We start from the raw sequence: 21,053 nt of genomic DNA, 5'->3' as shown, positions 1-21,053 counted from the left end.
GCTGATGGTGATGAGAGGGAGAGATGAGGAGGAGGGGGAGAGATGATGATGAGGAGGAGGGGGATGAGGGGGGAATAATGAGGAGGAGGGGGAGAGATAATGATGAGAGGGAGTAGGGGGGAGAGATGAGGAGGAGGGGAGAGGAGGATGATGAGGCAGGAGAGAGATGAGGGATGATGATGAGGGAGGGGGGAGAGATGAGGAGGGATGATGAGAGAGAGGATCAGGGATAGGGAGAAAAAAATTGCAGTCAGTATTAATATTAATGGAGCGCTAACAGGGACCTATCACTGTTTGAGAGAAACTGCCTCTAAATCCAGCAACGAGCTGGTTATTTGCACACAGGCAATGAACAGACTCCACCTGGCTGATTAGGTCTCTGAGAAAAGTCTAATGTCTGAAACAGGAGAGAGATTAGTTAGCTCACATTTGGGCTTAAAGAAGGTGAGCAGAGAAGCCTGCACTCAGATACTGTCTTGAGCACAAAGGCTGTGCTGAGATCAAGACACCCAGAGACCTTTATTTCCTGGATACAGGGGCCACCTGCTTAAGGTACCTCCTAAGACTTTGGGGTGATAGGCTAGTAATGGGAATATCCCTCCAGTTCTGCAGATAGGGTCTGGGTAAGTAAGTTAGCCCTTACAAAGGGGGGGGGGGCTGTTATTTTGTTGTTTTTGTATGTTTTGCCTGGATAAAGGAACAGGCTCAATAAAGCCAAGATATAATTTCACCGAAATCAATCTCCATTATATGTACCTCTGCACACATCTCTTACAGGGGCCCTGAATTTTTTTTTGCCCGAGGGCCCGCGCATGTCTAGCTATGCCACTGACGCATGGTATATCCACTGGTTTCTTCTCACTTGTTCTCTGGTGGATTATGCCACGGGTTTTCTGTGTTCTCATACAACTTCATGTAGAAGGCCTCAACTCTCTTTGTGCTAAATTCACAGTCTTTTATTGTTGATCTATTGTCCTGTTTGAGTGCAATGATTTGCTTCTGCCCAATCATAAGTCGCTTCTTTATCGTCTTTAAATTGGCAATAGTTTGCTTACTTTTTTTTTTTAATTGATGCAGCATTTGCTTAAGTTTAAGGACATTTCATTTCCTAAACTGCTGATGGATCCGTCCTCCTGTGTTCGATCCGTGAAGTTCCTACTTCCCAGGGTTCACAGCATGGCTGCCTTTATCAAAAAAAAAAGGAAGGGCTGTGCCTTTCTAAATGGATGCTATAGCAAACCAAGGAAGCTTAATATATTACAACTCATTAAAAAGGCGTAAAGACTGGGGCAGAGGGGTGGATACGACATACGTACGATCTAGTCCTACATAACTGATTTATTTCAAAAAACAAATATATAGATGAAGCGTCATTTACTGCTTCCTGCACCACTCCATGTGAGCTCAGTCAGAGCAGCTACCGGTACCCCCTACTGAGGTCTATATCTTCACAAGCAGGGGTCCCCGGAATTGACATTAATGGGGTTCACCTCCGGAGACGCCCTGCTTCAATACAGTATATAAAAAAAAAAAAAAAAAAATGGCCTCCAGTAAAACCTTAAACATATACAGGTATTACCCCCCTTCACTACCTTAGTGGCTAACCACTAAGGTAATTAAGGGGTTAACCCCTCCCGCTAACCCCATGGAAGTCTAAGCACCCATCCCGGTGCAAATACCCCCTCAATCCATCCTCTCTACTCCCCAAAACACCCCTCTACCACCACACACAGTAATGGGCAATAGCCCTATTAGCCAAATATGGCTAATAGCGCTTTTGACCATTTAAATAAACTGCACAATAAAATACAAATTACATTACAATAAAAATAAACACTAGCCATTTCATCCATTGATTGTCACTATGACTAACTACGCCTTCAACTGGGACATAGATACCCACATTGGCAATCAATGGACATCCTATAATAAATAAATGTATTACTGACACATGCCAGGAGAAAGGCTTTCTTCCTCCCCATCCAACTGCGTCACCAATCTCCTCAGCTTGACCATGCAGCAATGATCCTCAACTTGACCCACTTATTTTTAATCTGTTTTCTTCTTTCCATCTTAGCATTCAGATGTAATTTGCAGCTAACCAATCGGTGATCACACCTTGTGTGCAAATGGTTGACTTTGCAGTCTTCAATCACCTGTTTGTAGTCATTTTCGTTCTTGATTTCATTGGGTCCATAACGTGTTCCTTTTCTGTTTGGATTCTTATTAAATAATTAATTCATGATGTGGGAGTTTTCACACCCTGCTAAGTTTACCAATCTGTTTCCATGTTCATTCCTGTTGCCATAACCATACTTACCAGCTGATGCTTCGTCTTTCTGCTGGGCACCAATCTTTGCATTGAAATTTCCCATAACGATCTTGAGGTGATACTTTCCATTGTTGTTAAGTTGGTTGATTTCATGGTAGACGTCTTCCACTTCATTGTCTGTGTAACTTGATGTTGCGGCATACACTTCGATTATTTGAAGCCTGTATTTCTTTGTCATCTGAATGACGATTCTGGCTGCCCTTTTCGATGAGCTTTCACACTCCACTCGGTTGTTTCTGCATCTCTTGTTAATGATGAAGCCTACTCAACTGATTTCTTTCATTTTCTGTACCTCTGTAAGAGAACAGGTGTCTGTTTCTGAGCTCAATGAGACCTTAATCTTTTATTCTTATGTCACTGAGGCCCACAATATCCTTTTTAGTTTTTTCAAGTTTATCTTCCAGTTCTTGCAGTGCTGCTTCACTGGAGAGAGTCCAGCAGTTGTAGGTTGCTAGATTTAGGTCTGAATGATAGCTTTTGCTTAACCTCCAGGGATTCTTAGCACCCTCTGCTGTCATGCCATCCTCCTGAATGCTGCCAAGCCCAGGGACATTGTAGCCTCCAAACGACTATTGCTTTTCGGTGTGTTCCATATTTGGAGGTTGAGACCTTACTTGCCATACCGTTCTTATTTGCATGTTGGCAGGTATATTTTATATTGTTCAAAAGGCTGTGTTTTATTATTATTATCATCATTTAACTATATCGCTCCTACGTATTCTGTAGCGCAGTACAATAGGGCTAGAGAAGAAAAAACAATAAAATAACAAACATTAAAATACATTGTAACAGTAGGTAAGGAAGACCCTGCTCCAAAGAGCTTGCAATCTATAAGGTAGGATACAAGGGATAGACGGATGGTGTGTTTCAAATTGTAATGGAGCATCTCTAACATCAGCCAACTTCAGCAAACAGCTGACACCCTTTGGCTGCCCTTTGGCTGCCGCCTTTGGTGCAACTCATGTGTTCTCATCTCAAAGAGATTCCTGTGGTGAAGTGATATCAGCTTAACAACAAACAGACACTCCCAGCACAAATGCAGGGGGGAGCAGAAGGTGAGAACTCCAGGTTTTTCAAGCTGTATCTGTCTTTTCTTGATGAAATTAACCCTGTCCACGCTGGCTTAATGGACAGGAAAAGTGAAGGGGAAGCATGGTGGGGAAGATTCTCTTTAGGGGGGTGGGGGGTTGCATTTGGTGCAACTCGTATGTTCTCATCTCAAAGAGAGTCCTGATGTGATGTCAGTTGAATAGCAAACAGACCCTGCCAGTAAAATGCAGGGGTGGAGGTGACGAACTCCAGGTTTTTTAAGCTGTGGCATTTACTGAATGCAGGTAGGTACATATCAGGAATAGCCTTGGTCATTTCTTATCCCTTTAAATAGGAAAAAGTACTTTAACCACCTTTGTGTGAGATACAACATCGGGTTTGTCCTCTCGACTTGCAGATGCTACATAAATCCAAAAGAAGAGACCAGCATTGTAGATTTTCTTTTTATTCAACTGGGAGGCCCTCTTTTAGCTTCAGACAGCTTCATGTAATTGCAAGTAATAAATGTCACTTTTTTTATTTTATACCTTCATTAAATCTTTTAATGATTTATATACTTTTTGAGTATTTCAAATCTATAAATAAGGCCAATTGTTTTACCCTCCTTGGAGCAGTCATGTGATCATGGCGACCCTTAACCCAGAAATGGAAGAGGAGGAACACAACTCAATCTCGCTTAGGACCTGTTGCGAACGGCCGCGCGTGTGGCTGCGTGCGTGCGGGACACCAGCTCCTTACCTCCTGCCTTTCTGTGCCGCTGCCTCCTTCCGACCAGTCTCACTACGCGCTGTGACGCGTCAGCTGCCAGGGGATGCAAGAGGATTGCGATCCCGAGCGGTGACGCGTCACATGGTGAGTTGGTGAGCCTATCGGCGCCGGGGGCTGGAGGGAGCTTCCCCCACCTCCAAAAGGTAGGGGGGGGGGGGAAGTGTGTGTATGTATGTGTGTGTGTGTGTGTTGTGTGTGTGTTGTGTGTGGGGGGACGACCGAGGGAGGAGATGACGGACCGACGGGGGGGGGGGGACGAACGGACCCTCCGCTCCAACCACGCCCCCCCGCTCCAGCTCCCGCTCCCTACAGACTGCAGGTAGTGGTCAATTGCCTCTCAGCGCGCCGCCTGCATGCAGTGCTGGTGCGCTGACTGAGGCAGCGGGGCCTCGGCCTTAGAAAATTAGCACTCTAAGGTCATAACATAGCCCATGGCCCCTAGAGTGCCAGAGTCTATGACTTACTGTAGTGGCTACGTCTTGGGGCCCGCAAAGGGTTAATATTGTGCCTATATAGAGATGTGATCTCTAAATGTTAAAAAATGTTGTTCTTAGACCAGAAAAGGAAGTTTGTTACTTCACAAGTGAAATCATATTAAATATACTGTGGGTGACGAACCGGATAGCTTATTTGATTACTTTTCTCATCCTTGTATTGATTTTCAGCACTGCTGCGGGGTTTGGTGTAGGATTACAGCAGCAGTGAGTTTTCGATATTAACATTACAGCAGGGGAGATGATATGATGTGAAATTGTGCGTTGGTTATGGGTTTTGAAATAGAACATCCAGTGGGAGGGCTTTTATGCTGCAGTGAACCACAGAGTTGATAAACAGCACAGCAATCAATGTAATGATCAGAGTTACCTGAGTCAACAGTGTAGAAACCTGCCATGATATCTCAATACGCCATCATTGGATATTTTCACTGAAGGATTTGTCTAGATAAAGAGATAGGCAACAGTAAGTAGATAACTGCCTAGTCCCTAGTGAAACATGAGCATGTCCACTTATTCTTCTACTGGAAGTTTCTATTCCAAAGTATTTGACTATATCTGGTGCTTAATCAGCAGTCTTCCGTGTTCTCACACCTTTAATTAATCAACGTTTAGCTATTTGCCTATTCAGTGTCATCATTTAGTTCTAAATGTAAAGAATAATTGCAAATTGGTGTTGCTGAATATTTATACACATGAATTACTGTAAAATAACTTGTTTTATGCAAAGTAAAAATTGTGCTTGTGAGAATCTATATTTCAGGACATCATAGATCTTGTATGCACTGAAAATAAATATGAATCAGCTTTTCAATTCAGTGTAAAGGCAGTTATGAATTGCAAAACATTCATTTGAAATTGGCAAATGTAGGAAAGTAGATGAACACTAATCTAGATAATATTTCACTGAATTCCTTACACAAACGCCAGAAGTATCAATCCATTGTCTTTGCTTCCAGGTTACAGTCAGTGATGGTGGACCTTTGTCAAAGCAGTCCACTGTCTGGGTGGTGGTTCAAGTTTTGGATGAAAATGATAACAAGCCACAGTTTCCAGAGAAGGTCTATCAGATCAAGCTTCCAGAGAGAGACCGTAAAAAAAGGGGGGAACCAATTTACAGAGCTTTTGCTTTCGACAAGGACGAAGGACCCAACGCTGAAATCTCTTACAGCATTGTGGACGGGAACGAGGATGGAAAGTTTTTTATTGACCCTAAAACTGGCATGGTTTCTTCCAGAAAGCAATTTTCAGCGGGGAGTTACGACATTTTAACAGTGAGAATTCATTACCCATTAATTTCACATTGTCATGCAGTGAGCAGAAGAGGTTATTTGCCAGGCTAATGCAAAATCAAATCACTCCACTAGTTACTTATATTTAAAATTTGCAAGTGCAAGTGGACATTTCCTCAGAGAACTATGGTAGAAAAGCTCAATCAGCATGCAGTCAGATATGATACATTGATTGGGCCTTTATTTAACATAAATATGCTGTACACAAAGGTTACGATAGCTGGCTATATATGCCAGAAAACTTGAAATAAACATTATAAAACTAATTGAAAAGAGGGCCATGTATCTAGATTGAGGGTATGGAAATGTAGAAAAATTACCTTTATTTTTATTACACACAATTAGTATTGCTTGTGCACATTTAATAATAGAATTATTGAACTATTTGCATATTATCTAAAGGAGGCTTGGCCACTTATCGCATGTCTGAAATATAGTTAGAAACATATAGTTAGTCAAATATGAAATTGTGTCAGTGACAAATTAGGGAAGGTTGAAAAATTACAGACATACAAACATAGTATGTAAATGAATTGAGGTTAAGCTGAAGAAATAACTTCAATTATGCAATATTTAACCACGTCCTTTTGCAGTAACTCATTTATCACATGTTTTGGAAAAGGTAGGGTTGGTTATATGGTTTCAAAACCATCTATTTATATTAAGAAATAATGCTTTTTGGGGGGGATAATGAATGTTCTTGGAAATGCAAACTGTTCTGTGTTTTTAATAATACAGATCAAAGCTGTAGACAACGGACGTCCACAAAAGTCTTCTACTGCTCGTCTCCACATTGAATGGATTAAGAAACCACCACCTTCGCCCATCCCCTTGACCTTCGACGAAATGTTCTACAATTTTACGATCATGGAAAGTGATAAAGTTACAGAGATTGTAGGCGTAGTGACCGTACAGCCTTCAAATATTCCTCTTTGGTTTGATGTAGAAGGTAAGATATTTTATCCTTTAAAAAAAAAAAAAAAAAGAAGAGAACAAATATATGCCTTAGTTTTATGGTGTTAACAAACTTAAGATAACATTAAGATAACAATGTAATTCAGAAAAAAATAGTAGATACTGTAAGTAGAAATTGTAGTTGGATCTTTTATTAAGTCGCCTTTACATCTGGATTAGTCTGCAATTTGTGTAAGTGACTGATTTTCAATGGAGGCCCCTTCAGTATTGAATGGTTGAATGTGCTATGCTTTTACTAATATCTTAAGGCTTGACTGTTTGACCTTTTCCTTTTTGTTGTCAAACTCCCTTCCTAAAGTGTCTGTGTACCTAACTTGACTGTCTTACTTACTTTTCTCTTTCCTTTACATTTCCTGCATTCTGTTGCTTTTTCTGCTGACTGCCCTGCTTCAAGGTGGCAAGCATGCTCGAGAGATGTTCTATATTCTGCAGACAGCTTGTGGGCAGAACTGTTCCACTGAAGGTATTATTGGTACAAATACATTTGCCAAATTACAGCTATCTAGCTGTGCCCTTTTTGCGAGCTCTTTCAAGCAAATGAAATTACATTTGATAGAAATGTCTGTGACAGGATATCATGTAGTGAATTTTACACATACTTTTCACTGGGTTTTTGTTTTTCTTAGTGTATCCAATTCCAATCTCTTTTATATTTGCATTTCCTCATTTCATGAATTCTCTTGAAATATGTGCTGTGTTATCTATTTAAAATCTAATTTGTCTATTGGCATAATCTATCCTTAATGGTGTTCACTGGTTGCTGCAGGTTACTGTTTTTTGCAATGCTAAATATAGACACCCAAGTTTTTCATTATTAATGCAAAAAGTGTTAAATCCAAAGTCGGAACAATTTTCATGGTGGAGAATCACATTTTCTATTTCGGACCAGGCATGTACTGTACTGTACTGTACTGTATGTCCAATTTACATGACTTCGATTTTTGCTCAAAGTATAATACATGGTAATTCGACTTTATTTTAATTGATAAAATCATTCCCACAACTGCATCGATTTCCAGGCACAGTTAATATGATAGACATTTTTACAACACATGTTCTCGGAATATCCTTGAGTACCCAGATGCAGTCCGGAGCAGGCAATTATTTACTCAACTTAGCATCCATATTACAATTTAACACACAACAAGAACAAATTGTATTGAAACCCATTGACGTGCCTTCCTACAGAACATACGGTAAGTATACAAAACATTCCTGTATCACTCTTCAGCCTAATAATGAGTAAACAGATTTTATTTACATCTCTTCGATTTAACATTTAATCTTGAAAACAAAAAACAAAAACCGTATTCTGTCATCCACCTATGTGTATTCATCTGTTCATCTTCCATCCTGCAAAAATCTGCCTTTTCCCAACAACTGGACTGGCTTTGAGTTTGAAGCAGGGGAACCTGGTTCAATTCCCGGTGTCGGCTCCTTCCGACCTTGGTCAAGTCACTTAACCTCCTTGTGCCTCAGACACCATAAACATAGATTGTAAGCTCTACAGGGCAGGGACTGTGTCTTCAAAATGTTTCTGTAAAGCGCTATGTAAAACAAGAACAAACTATTATTATTATTATAAGTACAGCTCAACCCTGTTATAGCGTGATTCGCTACAATGCGAATCCACTTATGACGCGGGCTGAGTGTGGCTCCCGATTTGCGCGAGGACTTACCGGCATCTCAATCTCTCTCCTCTTTGCAGCTGTCAGCTCTCTCCTCGCTTCAGTGCTCTCCTCTCTGCAGCTGTCGGCTCTAGTGCGCGGCATCGTAGAGGAGAGTCACATGACACAACACACATCCCCGTATTAATTTTTTTAAACATTCAAATCAATGCTTTATTGCTACGGACACCCACACACATCTACACCATGTAGGAATTGAACATTAATACATTTTATATAATACACAAAAGCCCTGCAATCGCCTGTGAGAGGCGCGCAGTTAGAGTGACTGATTCAGCCTCTCTTACTGCGCGTCTATTACAGAGAGGCAGACTACGGTAGGACTCACACAGCAGGGACCCCTGCTGTGTTACTCTGGTGCGCCTCGTAGTCTGCAACTGAACATCTCTGGTCCACCACGCGGGATCACGCAGGATGTACCAGGTATATATTCGAATAACGGCCGCTGCAGCTGTATGTGTATATATATGTGTATATATATATTATATATATATATATATATATATATATATATATATATATATATATATGCGCTTCTTAAACCCAGGCTGTGCTGAAAATCTGTGTATTGTGGCAGGCATAAGCTTATAGGGGTCCAGGTTAAAATGGATGAGAAGTAGAGTGACACACTGTGCTCATTTGCTCCTCATTACCCAGAATCCCTTTCTGCAGTTGAAGTACTGTTTGCTAAGTGATAATGGAGAAAGGCAGGGTTGCAGACCTATCTGAGTTATGCAAATGAACCACAAGTGATATTCTTCTTTACATGTGAATATATAAGCATATAAGCATTTGTATTATCTTGCTTAGATTGAAGGTGAAAACCTGACAAGTAAATTAATATACAGTAGTGCTGAGGTTCCCACGCATCCATCATTTCTTCACATTGAATTGCTGGGTTTTGCTTTGATCATAAGTCAATCATAATATGAAGACCAGATAAAGCTACAGTAGAACTAGATGAACCAAGTTGGCTTGTTTCATGCAGTTCTGTTTTTAACAAGATACATCCTAATCTTCTCATTGTTGTTATACTGGAAATGAAAAACGTTTCCTGCAGTTCTAGATGTAGTGTAGAATATTTATATACAGTATATATATAGACAGCAGTTTCTCTCTCAGGGGGGAGATCTCTCCCAGCCCCCCTCACATCTCTCACAGCCCCCCTCACATCTCCCCCAGCCCCCCTCAAATCTTTCCGGCCTCCCTCACATCTCCCCCAGCCTCTCCCTCACATCTCCCCCAACCCCCTCACATCTCCCCCGGCCCCCTCACATATCCCCAGGCCCCCTCGCATCTCTCCCGGCCCCCCTCGAATCTCTCCCGGTCCCCCTCACATCTCTCCCGACCCCCCTCACATCTCTCCCGGCCCCCCTCACATCTCTCCCGGCCCCCCTTACATCTCCCCCAGCTCCCCCTCTCACATCTCCCCCGGCCCCCTCACATCTCCCCCGGCCCCCTCGCATCTCTCCCGGCCCCCCTCGCATCTCTCCCGGCCCCCCTCGCATCTCTCCCGGCCCCCCTCGCATCTTTCCCGGCCCCCCTCACATCTCTCCTGGCCCCCCTCACATCTCTCCCGGCCCGCCTCACATCTCCCCCAGCTCTCCCTCTCACATCTCCCCCGGCCTCCCTCACATCTCCCCCGGCCCCCCTCACATCTCCCCCAGCCCATCCTCACATCTCCCCCAGCCCCCCTCACATCTCCCCGGCCTCCCTCACATCTCCACGGCCTCCCTCACATCTCCCCCAACCCCCCTCACATCTCGCCCAGCCCCCTCACATTTCTCCCAGCCCCCCTCACATCTCTCCCAGTCCCCCTCACATCTCCCCCAGCCCAGCCCCCCTCACATTTCTCCCAGCCCCCCTCACATCTCTCCCAGTCCCCCTCACATCTCCCCCAGCCCCCCTCACATCTCCCCCAGCCCCCCTCACATCTCCCCCAGCCCCCCTCACATCTCCCCCAGCCCCCCTCACATCTCCCCCAGCCCCCCTCACATGTCCCCTAACCCCCCCTCACATGTCCCCCAACCCCCATCACATGTCGCCCAACCCCTCTCCGTCTCTCCCAGCCCCCCTCCGTCTCCCCCAGCCCCCCTCACATCTCCCCCAACCCCCCTCACATCTCCCCCAACCCCCCCTCACATCTCCACCAGCTCCCCTTCACATTTCTCCCAGCCCCCTCACATCTCCCACAGCCCCTCCTTGCATTTCCCCCAGCCCCCCTCACATCTCCCCCAGCCCCCCTCAAATCTCCCCGGCCTCCCTCACATCTCCCCCAGCCCCTCCCTCACATCTCCCCCAGCTCCCCTCACATCTCCCCCAGCCCCCCTCACTTATCCCCCAACCCCCCTCACATCTCCCACAACCCCCCTCACATCTCCCCCAACCCCCCCTCACATCTCCACCAGCTCCCCTTCACATTTCTCCCAGCCCCCTCACATCTCCCACAGCCCCTCCTTGCATTTCCCCCAGCCCCCCTCACATCTCCCCCAGCCCCCCTCACATCTTCCCCAGCCCCCCTCACATTTCCACCAGCCCCCCTCACATCTCCCCAAACCCCCCTCACATCTCTCCCAGCCCCCCTCACATCTCCACCAGTCCCCCCTCACATCTCCCCAAACCCCTCTCACATCTCTCCCAGCCCCCTCACATCTCCCCCAGCCCCCCTCACATCTCCCCCAGCCCCCCTCACATTTCCACCAGCCCCCCTCACATCTCCCCAAACCCCCCTCACATCTCTCCCAGCCCCCCTCACATCTTCACCAGTCCCCCCTCACATCTCCCCAAACCCCTCTCACATCTCTCCCGGCCCCCCTTACATCTCCCCCAGCTCCCCCTCTCACATCTCCCCGGCCCCCTCACATCTCCCCCGGCCCCCTCGCATCTCTCCCGGCCCCCCTCGCATCTCTCCCGGCCCCCCTCGCATCTCTCCCGGCCCCCCTCGCATCTTTCCCGGCCCCCTCACATCTCTCCTGGCCCCCCTCACATCTCTCCCGGCCCGCCTCACATCTCCCCCAGCTCCCCCTCTCACATCTCCCCCGGCCTCCCTCACATCTCCCCCGGCCCCCCTCACATCTCCCCCAGCCCATCCTCACATCTCCCCCAGCCCCCCTCACATCTCCCCGGCCTCCCTCACATCTCCACGGCCTCCCTCACATCTCCCCCAACCCCCCTCACATCTCGCCCAGCCCCCTCACATTTCTCCCAGCCCCCCTCACATCTCCCCCAGCCCAGCCCCCCTCACATTTCTCCCAGCCCCCCTCACATCTCTCCCAGTCCCCCTCACATCTCCCCCAGCCCCCCTCACATCTCCCCCAGCCCCCCTCACATCTCCCCCAGCCCCCCTCACATCTCCCCCAGCCCCCCTCACATCTCCCCCAGCCCCCCTCACATCTCCCCCAGCCCCCCTCACATGTCCCCTAACCCCCCCTCACATGTCCCCCAACCCCCATCACATGTCGCCCAACCCCTCTCTGTCTCTCCCAGCCCCCTCACATCTCCCACAGCCCCTCCTTGCATTTCCCCCAGCCCCCCTCACATCTCCCCCAGCCCCCCTCACATCTCCCCCAGCCCCCCTCACATCTCCCCCAGCCCCCCTCACATTTCCACCAGCCCCCCTCACATCTCCCCAAACCCCCCTCACATCTCTCCCAGCCCCCCTCACATCTCCACCAGTCCCCCCTCACATCTCCCCAAACCCCTCTCACATCTCTCCCAGCCCCCTCACATCTCCCCAAGCCCCCCCTCACATCTCCCCCAGCCCCCCCATCACATCTCCCCCATCCCCCCCCCTCACATCTCCCCCAGCCCCCCCCTCACATCTCCCCCAGCCCCCCTCACATCTCCCCCAACCCCCCTCACATCTCCCCCAACCCCCCCTCACATCTCCCCCAACCCCCCCTCACATCTCCCCCAACCCCCCCTCACATCTCCCCCAACCCCCCCTCACATCTCGCCCAACCCCCCCTCACATCTCCCCCAACCCCCCCTCACATCTCCGCCAACCCCCCCTCACATCTCCCCCGGCCCCCTCGCATCTCCCCAGGCCCCCTCGCATCTCTCCCAGCCCCCCTCAAATCTCTCCCGGTCCCCCTCACATCTCTCCTGGCCCCCCCTTACATCTCCCCCATCTCCCCCGGCCCCCTCACATCTCCCCCAGCCCCCTCGCATCTCTCCCGGCCCCCCTTGCATCTCTTCCGGCCCCCATCGCATCTCTTCCGGCCCCCCTCGCATCTCTTCCGGCCCACCTCGCATCTCTCCCGGCCCCCCTCACATCTCTCCCAGTCCCCCTCACATCTCCCCCAGCCCCCCTCACATCTCCCCCAGCCCCCCTCACATCTCCCCCAGCCCCCCTCACATCTCCCCCAGCCCCCCTCACATCTCCCCCAGCCCCCCTCACATCTCCCCCAGCCCCCCTCACATGTCCCCTAACCCCCCCTCACATGTCCCCCAACCCCCATCACATGTCGCCCAACCCCTCTCTGTCTCTCCCAGCCCCCTCACATCTCCCACAGCCCCTCCTTGCATTTCCCCCAGCCCCCCTCACATCTCCCCCAGCCCCCCTCACATCTCCCCCAGCCCCCCTCACATCTCCCCCAGCCCCCCTCACATTTCCACCAGCCCCCCTCACATCTCCCCAAACCCCCCTCACATCTCTCCCAGCCCCCCTCACATCTCCACCAGTCCCCCCTCACATCTCCCCAAACCCCTCTCACATCTCTCCCAGCCCCCTCACATCTCCCCAAGCCCCCCCTCACATCTCCCCCAGCCCCCCCATCACATCTCCCCCATCCCCCCCCCTCACATCTCCCCCAGCCCCCCCCTCACATCTCCCCCAGCCCCCCTCACATCTCCCCCAACCCCCCTCACATCTCCCCCAACCCCCCCTCACATCTCCCCCAACCCCCCCTCACATCTCCCCCAACCCCCCCTCACATCTCCCCCAACCCCCCCTCACATCTCCCCCAACCCCCCCTCACATCTCGCCCAACCCCCCCTCACATCTCCCCCAACCCCCCCTCACATCTCCGCCAACCCCCCCTCACATCTCCCCCGGCCCCCTCGCATCTCCCCAGGCCCCCTCGCATCTCTCCCAGCCCCCCTCAAATCTCTCCCGGTCCCCCTCACATCTCTCCTGGCCCCCCCTTACATCTCCCCCATCTCCCCCGGCCCCCTCACATCTCCCCCAGCCCCCTCGCATCTCTCCCGGCCCCCCTTGCATCTCTTCCGGCCCCCATCGCATCTCTTCCGGCCCCCCTCGCATCTCTTCCGGCCCACCTCGCATCTCTCCCGGCCCCCCTCACATCTCTCCTGGCCCCCCTCACATCTCTCCCGGCCTGCCTCACATCTCCCCCAGCTCCCCCTCTCACATCTCCCCCGGCCTCCCTCACATCTCCCCCGGCCTCCCTCATATCTCCCCCGGCCCCCCTCACATCTCCCCCAGCCCATCCTCACATCTCCCCCAGCCCCCCTCACATCTCCCCGGCCTCCCTCACATCTCCCCCGGCCTCCCTCACATCTCCCCCGGCCTCCCTCACATCTCCCCCGGCCTCCCTCACATCTCCCCCGGCCCCCCTCACATCTCCCCCAGCCCATCCTCACATCTCCCCCAGCCCCCCTCACATCTCCCACGGCCTCCCTCACATCTCCCCGGCCCCCCTTACATCTCCCACAACCCCCCTCACATCTCCCACAACACCCTCACATCTCCACCAGCCCCCCTTCACATTTCTCCCAGCACCTCACATCTCCCATAGCCCCTCCTTGCATTTCCCCCAGCCCCCCTCACATCTCCCCCAGCCCCCCTCACATTTCCACCAGCCCCCCATACATTTCCACCAGCCCCCCTCACATTTCCACCAGCCCCCCTCACATCTCCCCAAACCCCCCTCACATCTCCACCAGCCCCCCCTCACATCTCCCCAAACCCCCCTCACATCTCCCCCAGCCCCCCTCACACCTCCCCAAGCCCCCCCTCAACTCTCCCCCAGCCCCCCTCACATCTCCCACGGCCTCCCTCACATCTCCCCGGCCTCCCTCACATCTCCCCCAGCCCCCCTCACATTTCTCCCTGCCCCGCTCACATCTCTCCCAGTCCACCTCACATCTCCCCCAGCCCCCCTCACATCTCCCCCAGCCCCCCTCACATGTCCCCAACCCCCCTCACATGTCCCACAACCCCTCTCCGTCTCTCCCAGCCCCCCTCCGTCTCTCCCAGCCCCCCTCCGTCTCTCCCAGCCCCCCTCACATCTCTCCCAGCCCTCCTCACATTTCTCCCAGCCCCCCTCACATTTCTCCCAGCCTCCCTCACATTTCTTCCAGCCCCCCTCACATTTCTCCCAGCCCCCCTCACATTTCTCCCAGTCCTCCCCTCCCCCTCCATGCCTACCTGGGTGGACACAGGCACGGGGTGGGCTCCCCCGGCTTAATGAATTAGCTGGTAGTTGAATCTCTTAAGTCAGAGCAGGAGCAGCACGGGGAGAGGAGAGCTCTATAGCAGCAGACACCGGAAGTTCCGGGTCAGACTGCTAGATGGCGCTCCTCCCCTGCAGTCTGCTCTGACTCTCGCTCAAGTGATTCTACTACCGGCTAATACATTAAGCCCGCTGTATACCATCTCCCGCTGCCGAAAACAATCTCCCACTGCCTGTTAATCACCGGTTCGGCGAACTTCAGAAATCCTAGGACCAGGTTCACACGAACCGGTGCGAACCGGCTGAGTCCCACCACTGTATATATAGTAATATTTCTATTTGCTATAAGCTTTACTGTGGATGGGGTTTTGTCACTTTTTTACACACCATAACTTTACTAAGTGTGGTGAAACCTATCCCTGCTTCATTTTGCAAAGCTACAGTAGTATAACCAACCCCACGCTGTGGTATTGACGTTTCGGTCCCTATTGCGACCTTTATTAAGATTCATAGAGAAAAGGTGAATACCAACCCATATAGCAATAAGAATTGGCACGAAACATTAGTCTTAAGTAACATCATCCTGGGGTTACATACATATAACCACGTCTCAATAGCTTAGGTTTAATGTCACATTATTGTAGAATAATGTTGTGTTATGTTTCAGTAATGTTATGTGTGTCTTGCTGCTCCTCCTATCCAAACGTCAAAATAGGGCATTTGCAGAGAAAGAAGGGAGGAGAGGGAAACGTAGAGAACCAATGCTATATATTTTTTAATTGTATTTATTTATTTATCAAATGTTTTACCAGGAAGTAATACATTGAGAGTTACCTCTCGTTTCAAGTATGTCCTGGACATAGAGTTACAGTATGATGACAAATACAGTGGTTGCATTAAATGAACAGAGATTATATTTAAAGACAATTCATGAACAGTTAAAGATAATATATGTTATAGGCGTAAGTAACAGTTACAGAACAGATTAAACTATGAGACAGCTTTAGTCTTGAAAGAATGTAGACTGGTGGCAGTTTTGGGAGTCCCTGGTAGATTGTTCCAGGTGTGAGGTGCACGGTAAGAGAAGGAGCAGCCGCCGGATACTTTGTTGAACCTTGGGACCGTGAACAGTCTTTTGGAGTCAGATCTCGGGTGATAAATGATACCTAACTATGGCATGACAACCACCAGACAAAGCAAAAGCCCTATTTCAGTGTCTGGATACAAGTTTAGTATAACTTAAATTACGTAACGTTCAGTCCTGGCGTTAACCTTCACAGACTTCAGTAATTAAACGCTATGTGCTTTACAGGTGGAAACCTGACGTAACATTTTGTTACTGTTCTGTGTGAATCGTGTTACCTGATGTTGACTTATTTTAGTAGGTTAGCGTCACATCAAGTGACAAAACAGAGCTTAGTGTGTCTAAGGCCGGACTGTTTGCGGCAGAATTTCACGGACGCCCACTTCGGCCGATATTAAATAAGCCCCTTGAAGTTGTATGACTTATTCGAGCGAAACGAGAAGCAGGGTTTTTATTTCTTTATAATGCGGGGATTTGTGAGATATAGTGCATAGTAACCATTGAAGATTTGTCTGATGGTGAAGTTACTAGCCATCGTTTGGTACATTTTTGGCATTCTCCTAGTAATATTTTGCAATGCTTAACCACGACTGTCATCTTCCTATTCCATTGTATTGAGAGCCCATCTGGTTAAAAAAATAAACCTTAAGTAACATTTATTTTGCTGCGCTAGTTCCAAATATTCTGCAATCGGAAATATTGAACAACTGTCTGTACCGCAGTATATGCTTTTCATCTCTTGCTATGATATTGAAATTCTTATGCTGACAAAGTTTTTACTTTTTCTCTTCTAATTATCAGAACAAAGTATTCTCTTTGAAAGAAAACGACATTCTCCCAAGGCTTTCAATTAAAGACTGTCTTTGCAACGACATACTTCAAACAATTTTACAATCATTTTTTACAATCATTTTTATTTTATTTTTGTGCAACATTTCCCGAGCAAATCAATTAAAACATTAATTGGAAGATGACATGTATTTTTTAGCATGCAATTTAAAAAGCATGTAATCCTGCAGCCGTTCCGAGCTACCTCGGTATCTCCACGGCGTAAATGAAATGTCAAGGACAATTATGTGCTCACTAGCAATTATGAACTCCGCCCACATATGACAGCTGTGAGAAGTGCATGTTTGTGGTTTGCATAATGCAAAATTAAAAAAAGAAGCATATATATTTTATATTATTCACTGCACTTTAAATAAAACCCCTGTGCAGATATATAGTGCATACTGATTAGCTTTGACTTAAAGTAATTTTGGTTTGTGGTGTATATATAGGAAACCATGACTAGAGAATAAATGGATTGAAATGATTTATAGGTATGTAGAGTAACCGTATCATCATTTTTTTGGTCCATATTGCAAATATTTTTTGTTCATTTATAGAACATGTCAAATGCACATTCTGCAGGATATTTAACACTATCACGTTTCTGCAGAATATTTATATATTAACATAATGTCATTTAAAAATGACTACATTCTTGTTTATGTGGGAATAACATTAGGGAGTAGTCTGAGTGAAACTCTGCTGAAGAAATGGCATCACCGCATATAAAAAATGGGTATCGGAGAGAGCAGAGGATACAAATCATTGAAACTGACTCCATATAAGTGAGTGTCAATCAATGGCCTTGAGGGTATCCCAGCTGTGGTTTACAGGTACCTCAACATGTGGAGTATACTGTAGGTTACATAGATGAGGTTGAAAAAAGACATGCGTCCATAAGGTCAAACCTATGTTAGATTTCGACAACAGATACTTTATCCTATATCTGTACTTACAGTATATTGATCCAGAGGAAGGCAAACAAAAAACCCCAGTGAAATATCATCTAATGATATCTCATTAGGGGGGAAAATACTTTCCTTCCTGACTCCTTCGATCAACATCCTTCCCATGCTTACTTATTTGGTATATCTGTGTATACCTTCCCTTTCTAAAAAGATGTCCAACATTTTTTTGAACAAATCTATTGTATCTGCCATCGCAGTCTCCATAGGTAATGAATTCCACATTTTAACTGCCCTTACTGTAAAGAACCTTTTCCTTTGTTGCTGGTGAAATCTCTTTTCCTTCAACCTTCAGGGATGACCCTGAGTCCTTTGTACTGCCCTTGGGATGAATAGTTCTTTTGAAAGCTCCTTGTACTGTCCCCGAATATAGGTTAATCTATTTGGAGGCATATGAGTCAAAAAATGGTCTCCTTCTCCCTCCCTTCCTCGCCCGCTCCCTCTCTCTAGAAGAAGCCCCATTTCAGGGTCTGGATGGAGGCAACGCCAGAGTATAACTTAAACAATGTTACGTTGTTTCCTTAGCGGAGCTTAGGGAATATTGGATAAATACTGTATATTTCAGTCTACTAAGAAGCTCATTAGCATATTGTTTAGAATACTGTCCAGAAGTCATAAGGCCTTGCTTATTATGGGAGCAAATCCTGGTTAATGGTGTTGTTTGCTTTAGTGAATACTGTGTTATGATTAACTGATGTTCATTTATATTAATGTCACAGAGCTTAGTAAATCTGGACCAATCAAAGTTAACATGTGTGCCCTGTACGATACGTTTTACACACGTTGGCATGCCCCTTATTCATTTGCCAATTGACATGCTTAGTTCTAACGAATAACTGGTGGTGGTTAAAAAAATGATATATATATATATATATATATATATATATATATATATATACATATACAGGTAAACCCCATTATAGCGCGCCCCGTTATACCGCGAATCAGTTATAACGCGGTTTTCACGTGGCTCCCGTTTAAAAAAAAAAAATAATATTTTTTTTAAATTACATTTTTTTTTTTTGCACACTACTCACCATAACTTAACTAAGTATGGTAAACCCCATCCTCATTGCCTCAGCTTTGCATAGCCAGGAACCAGCCCCACACTGATGAGACCCATTAAGGTCGAAACAGCTGTCTGTGGGTGTGTTTACTGGCTATGCATCTTAACCCTGGCTGTACGGCGGCATCTCCTGGCATCCTCCTGGCATCTTCCCCCTCCAACGCCAGTCAATATGGCTGAGCGGCGTCAAATGGCGCTACGTTGCCATGACAACAGGGATGCTACGTGACATAACAACTCCATGTGGCGCCACATTGACATGACAACGTGAAGTCACGTGACGCATTGGCGCCATATGGCATCACGTTGTCATGGCAACTTGACACCATGTGACATCACGTAGCGTCCCATTGTCAGCAGTTGAATGGGGGAGATGCTTGGATGATATCATAGGACCCCGGGAGAGGCTCCCACCGAAAGTAAGAGCTCAGTGTAAAAAATGTCTCTCCTGGTTAGCCTTCAGTAGAATGTGGAAACCCTGCATAGGGGGTGCCAGTATCTCTCTGCTTTTTAAAGCTCCCATGTCACGTGGGCCAATAGGAAGCCTCCCCGGATAACATCACAGCTTCCTATTGGCCCGCAAGGTGCGGGAGCTTTAAAATATGGCCGTTACATGATCCCTGCTAGCGAGCCGGAACAGCTACCAGCACCCCCTATGGAGGTAAGTATCTCCGGTAGTAGGGGGCCCACAGAGATTAAATGAACAGGGTTCAGCTCCAGAAACCCCCTGCTTCCATTCCTATCTTAAAACAATACATGAATACATTTGCCCACTTGGATTGTCTCTAAGAGAATATTGTACCTGCCTCGAAGAATTTACAATGTAAGGACCTATTATACAAATCAAATAAATCCATCATACTGATAATCCCTCGCTTGTAATTTGAAGTCGTGAAATCAAAACAAATGATATGAAGGGATGATTTTAAATAAAAACTAAACATTGCTGTTTAATTAGAATAAACCAGTAAAATGTGTACAGCAAGAAAAGCTATTTCACAATAGGAATTACAATACATTTCTGCTACATAACTTTTATAGTTACAACCCTAGGAGTGTTTCCCGCAGTCTGTGCAGAAGACCAGAGTAAATAGTGTTGTTTCGTGTGAGGTCAGTTCCTCTGCTGAAATAATCTTTATAAATATTTAATTCAAAGTTGTTGTGTGTGGTTTTCATAGATTTTTGTATATTTATTTTTGATAGCTGATGGCATTTCCTTCCAAGACACAGAGTAATACAGTTTGGCAGCATTGTAATGTAATATTTTTTTAGGACAATTGCATTTCCTGGTAGGAAATTGATAGAGGTGGAGAGATTAAGTTAAAAGGAAAGAAATAAATGAAAAGTGTTAAGCTCTGAATGTCTGCATTAAGAAGCTTTCTAACAACAAAATATTATTTTTGACAGAATGATACAAGTCTAAAATGAATTATGTCTCTGTACTCCATTTATTGTTATAATCTCCACCTATAGCGCATTTTTTAATTTACATTATTAAAGCCAATGGGCTTTCATTTCCCTCTAAGCAAATATACAATGACCTGTTATTATGTTATGGGCAAGAACTTTTGTGTGTAGTCTTTTTTTATGTAACAAATTCATTTGATTAACTATTTATTGTTTTCTTCCAAATTTTATGAAATATTCAAAATCCGATATGACTCTCAGTACATGGAGGTGGTACACAAAGAGATGAGTTTGGGGGTTTTGGCATTTTGGAGATTGATACAGCATTGTTTAGAAATGCAGGATTTAACATGGCATCCACAAAATAATGGTTCTCAAACAGGGCCAGCCCATCCATTAGGGGAACCTAGGTGTTCGTCTTGGGGCGCATTAATAATAATAATAATAATAATAATACTTTTCCTCATATTTTTTATTTATTTATCTTTTTTTAATGCTTTTTTTTTTTTTTTTGGTCCGGTATTTTGTCGGCCTATTATTTTTATTGAGCGAGGAGGAGGTGGGGCGTTGAGTGAGGAGGAGTGGGTGGGATTGAGTGAGGCGAAGGGGTGGGGATTGAGTGAGGAGGAGGGGGTGGGGATTGAGTGAGTTGGATGGGGGATTGAGTGACGAGGAGGGGGTGGGGATT

At 47.0% G+C, this 21,053-nt stretch overlaps 1 protein-coding gene across 7 annotated transcripts in view; it reads left to right on the top strand.

The window, feature by feature from the left end:
- FAT3 (FAT atypical cadherin 3) overlaps nt 1–21,053 on the top strand; it is a 555,353-nt gene that overhangs the window by 385,130 nt on the left and 149,170 nt on the right. For 5 of the 7 annotated variants that reach the window (XM_075592531.1, XM_075592535.1, XM_075592533.1 and 2 more), the window contains exons 5-7: nt 5,604–5,918; nt 6,675–6,885; nt 7,306–7,374. In XM_075592531.1, the coding sequence (XP_075448646.1) occupies nt 5,604–5,918; nt 6,675–6,885; nt 7,306–7,374 (595 nt within the window). The remainder of the gene's footprint in view (nt 1–5,603; nt 5,919–6,674; nt 6,886–7,305; nt 7,375–21,053) is intronic. The other 2 variants (XM_075592536.1, XM_075592534.1) reach the window with 1 other exon arrangement.

This window comes from Ascaphus truei, chromosome 3 (genome assembly GCF_040206685.1).
Source record: "Ascaphus truei isolate aAscTru1 chromosome 3, aAscTru1.hap1, whole genome shotgun sequence".
NCBI lineage: Eukaryota > Metazoa > Chordata > Amphibia > Anura > Ascaphidae > Ascaphus > Ascaphus truei.
This window is presented reverse-complemented; position numbering and strand designations above follow the sequence as displayed.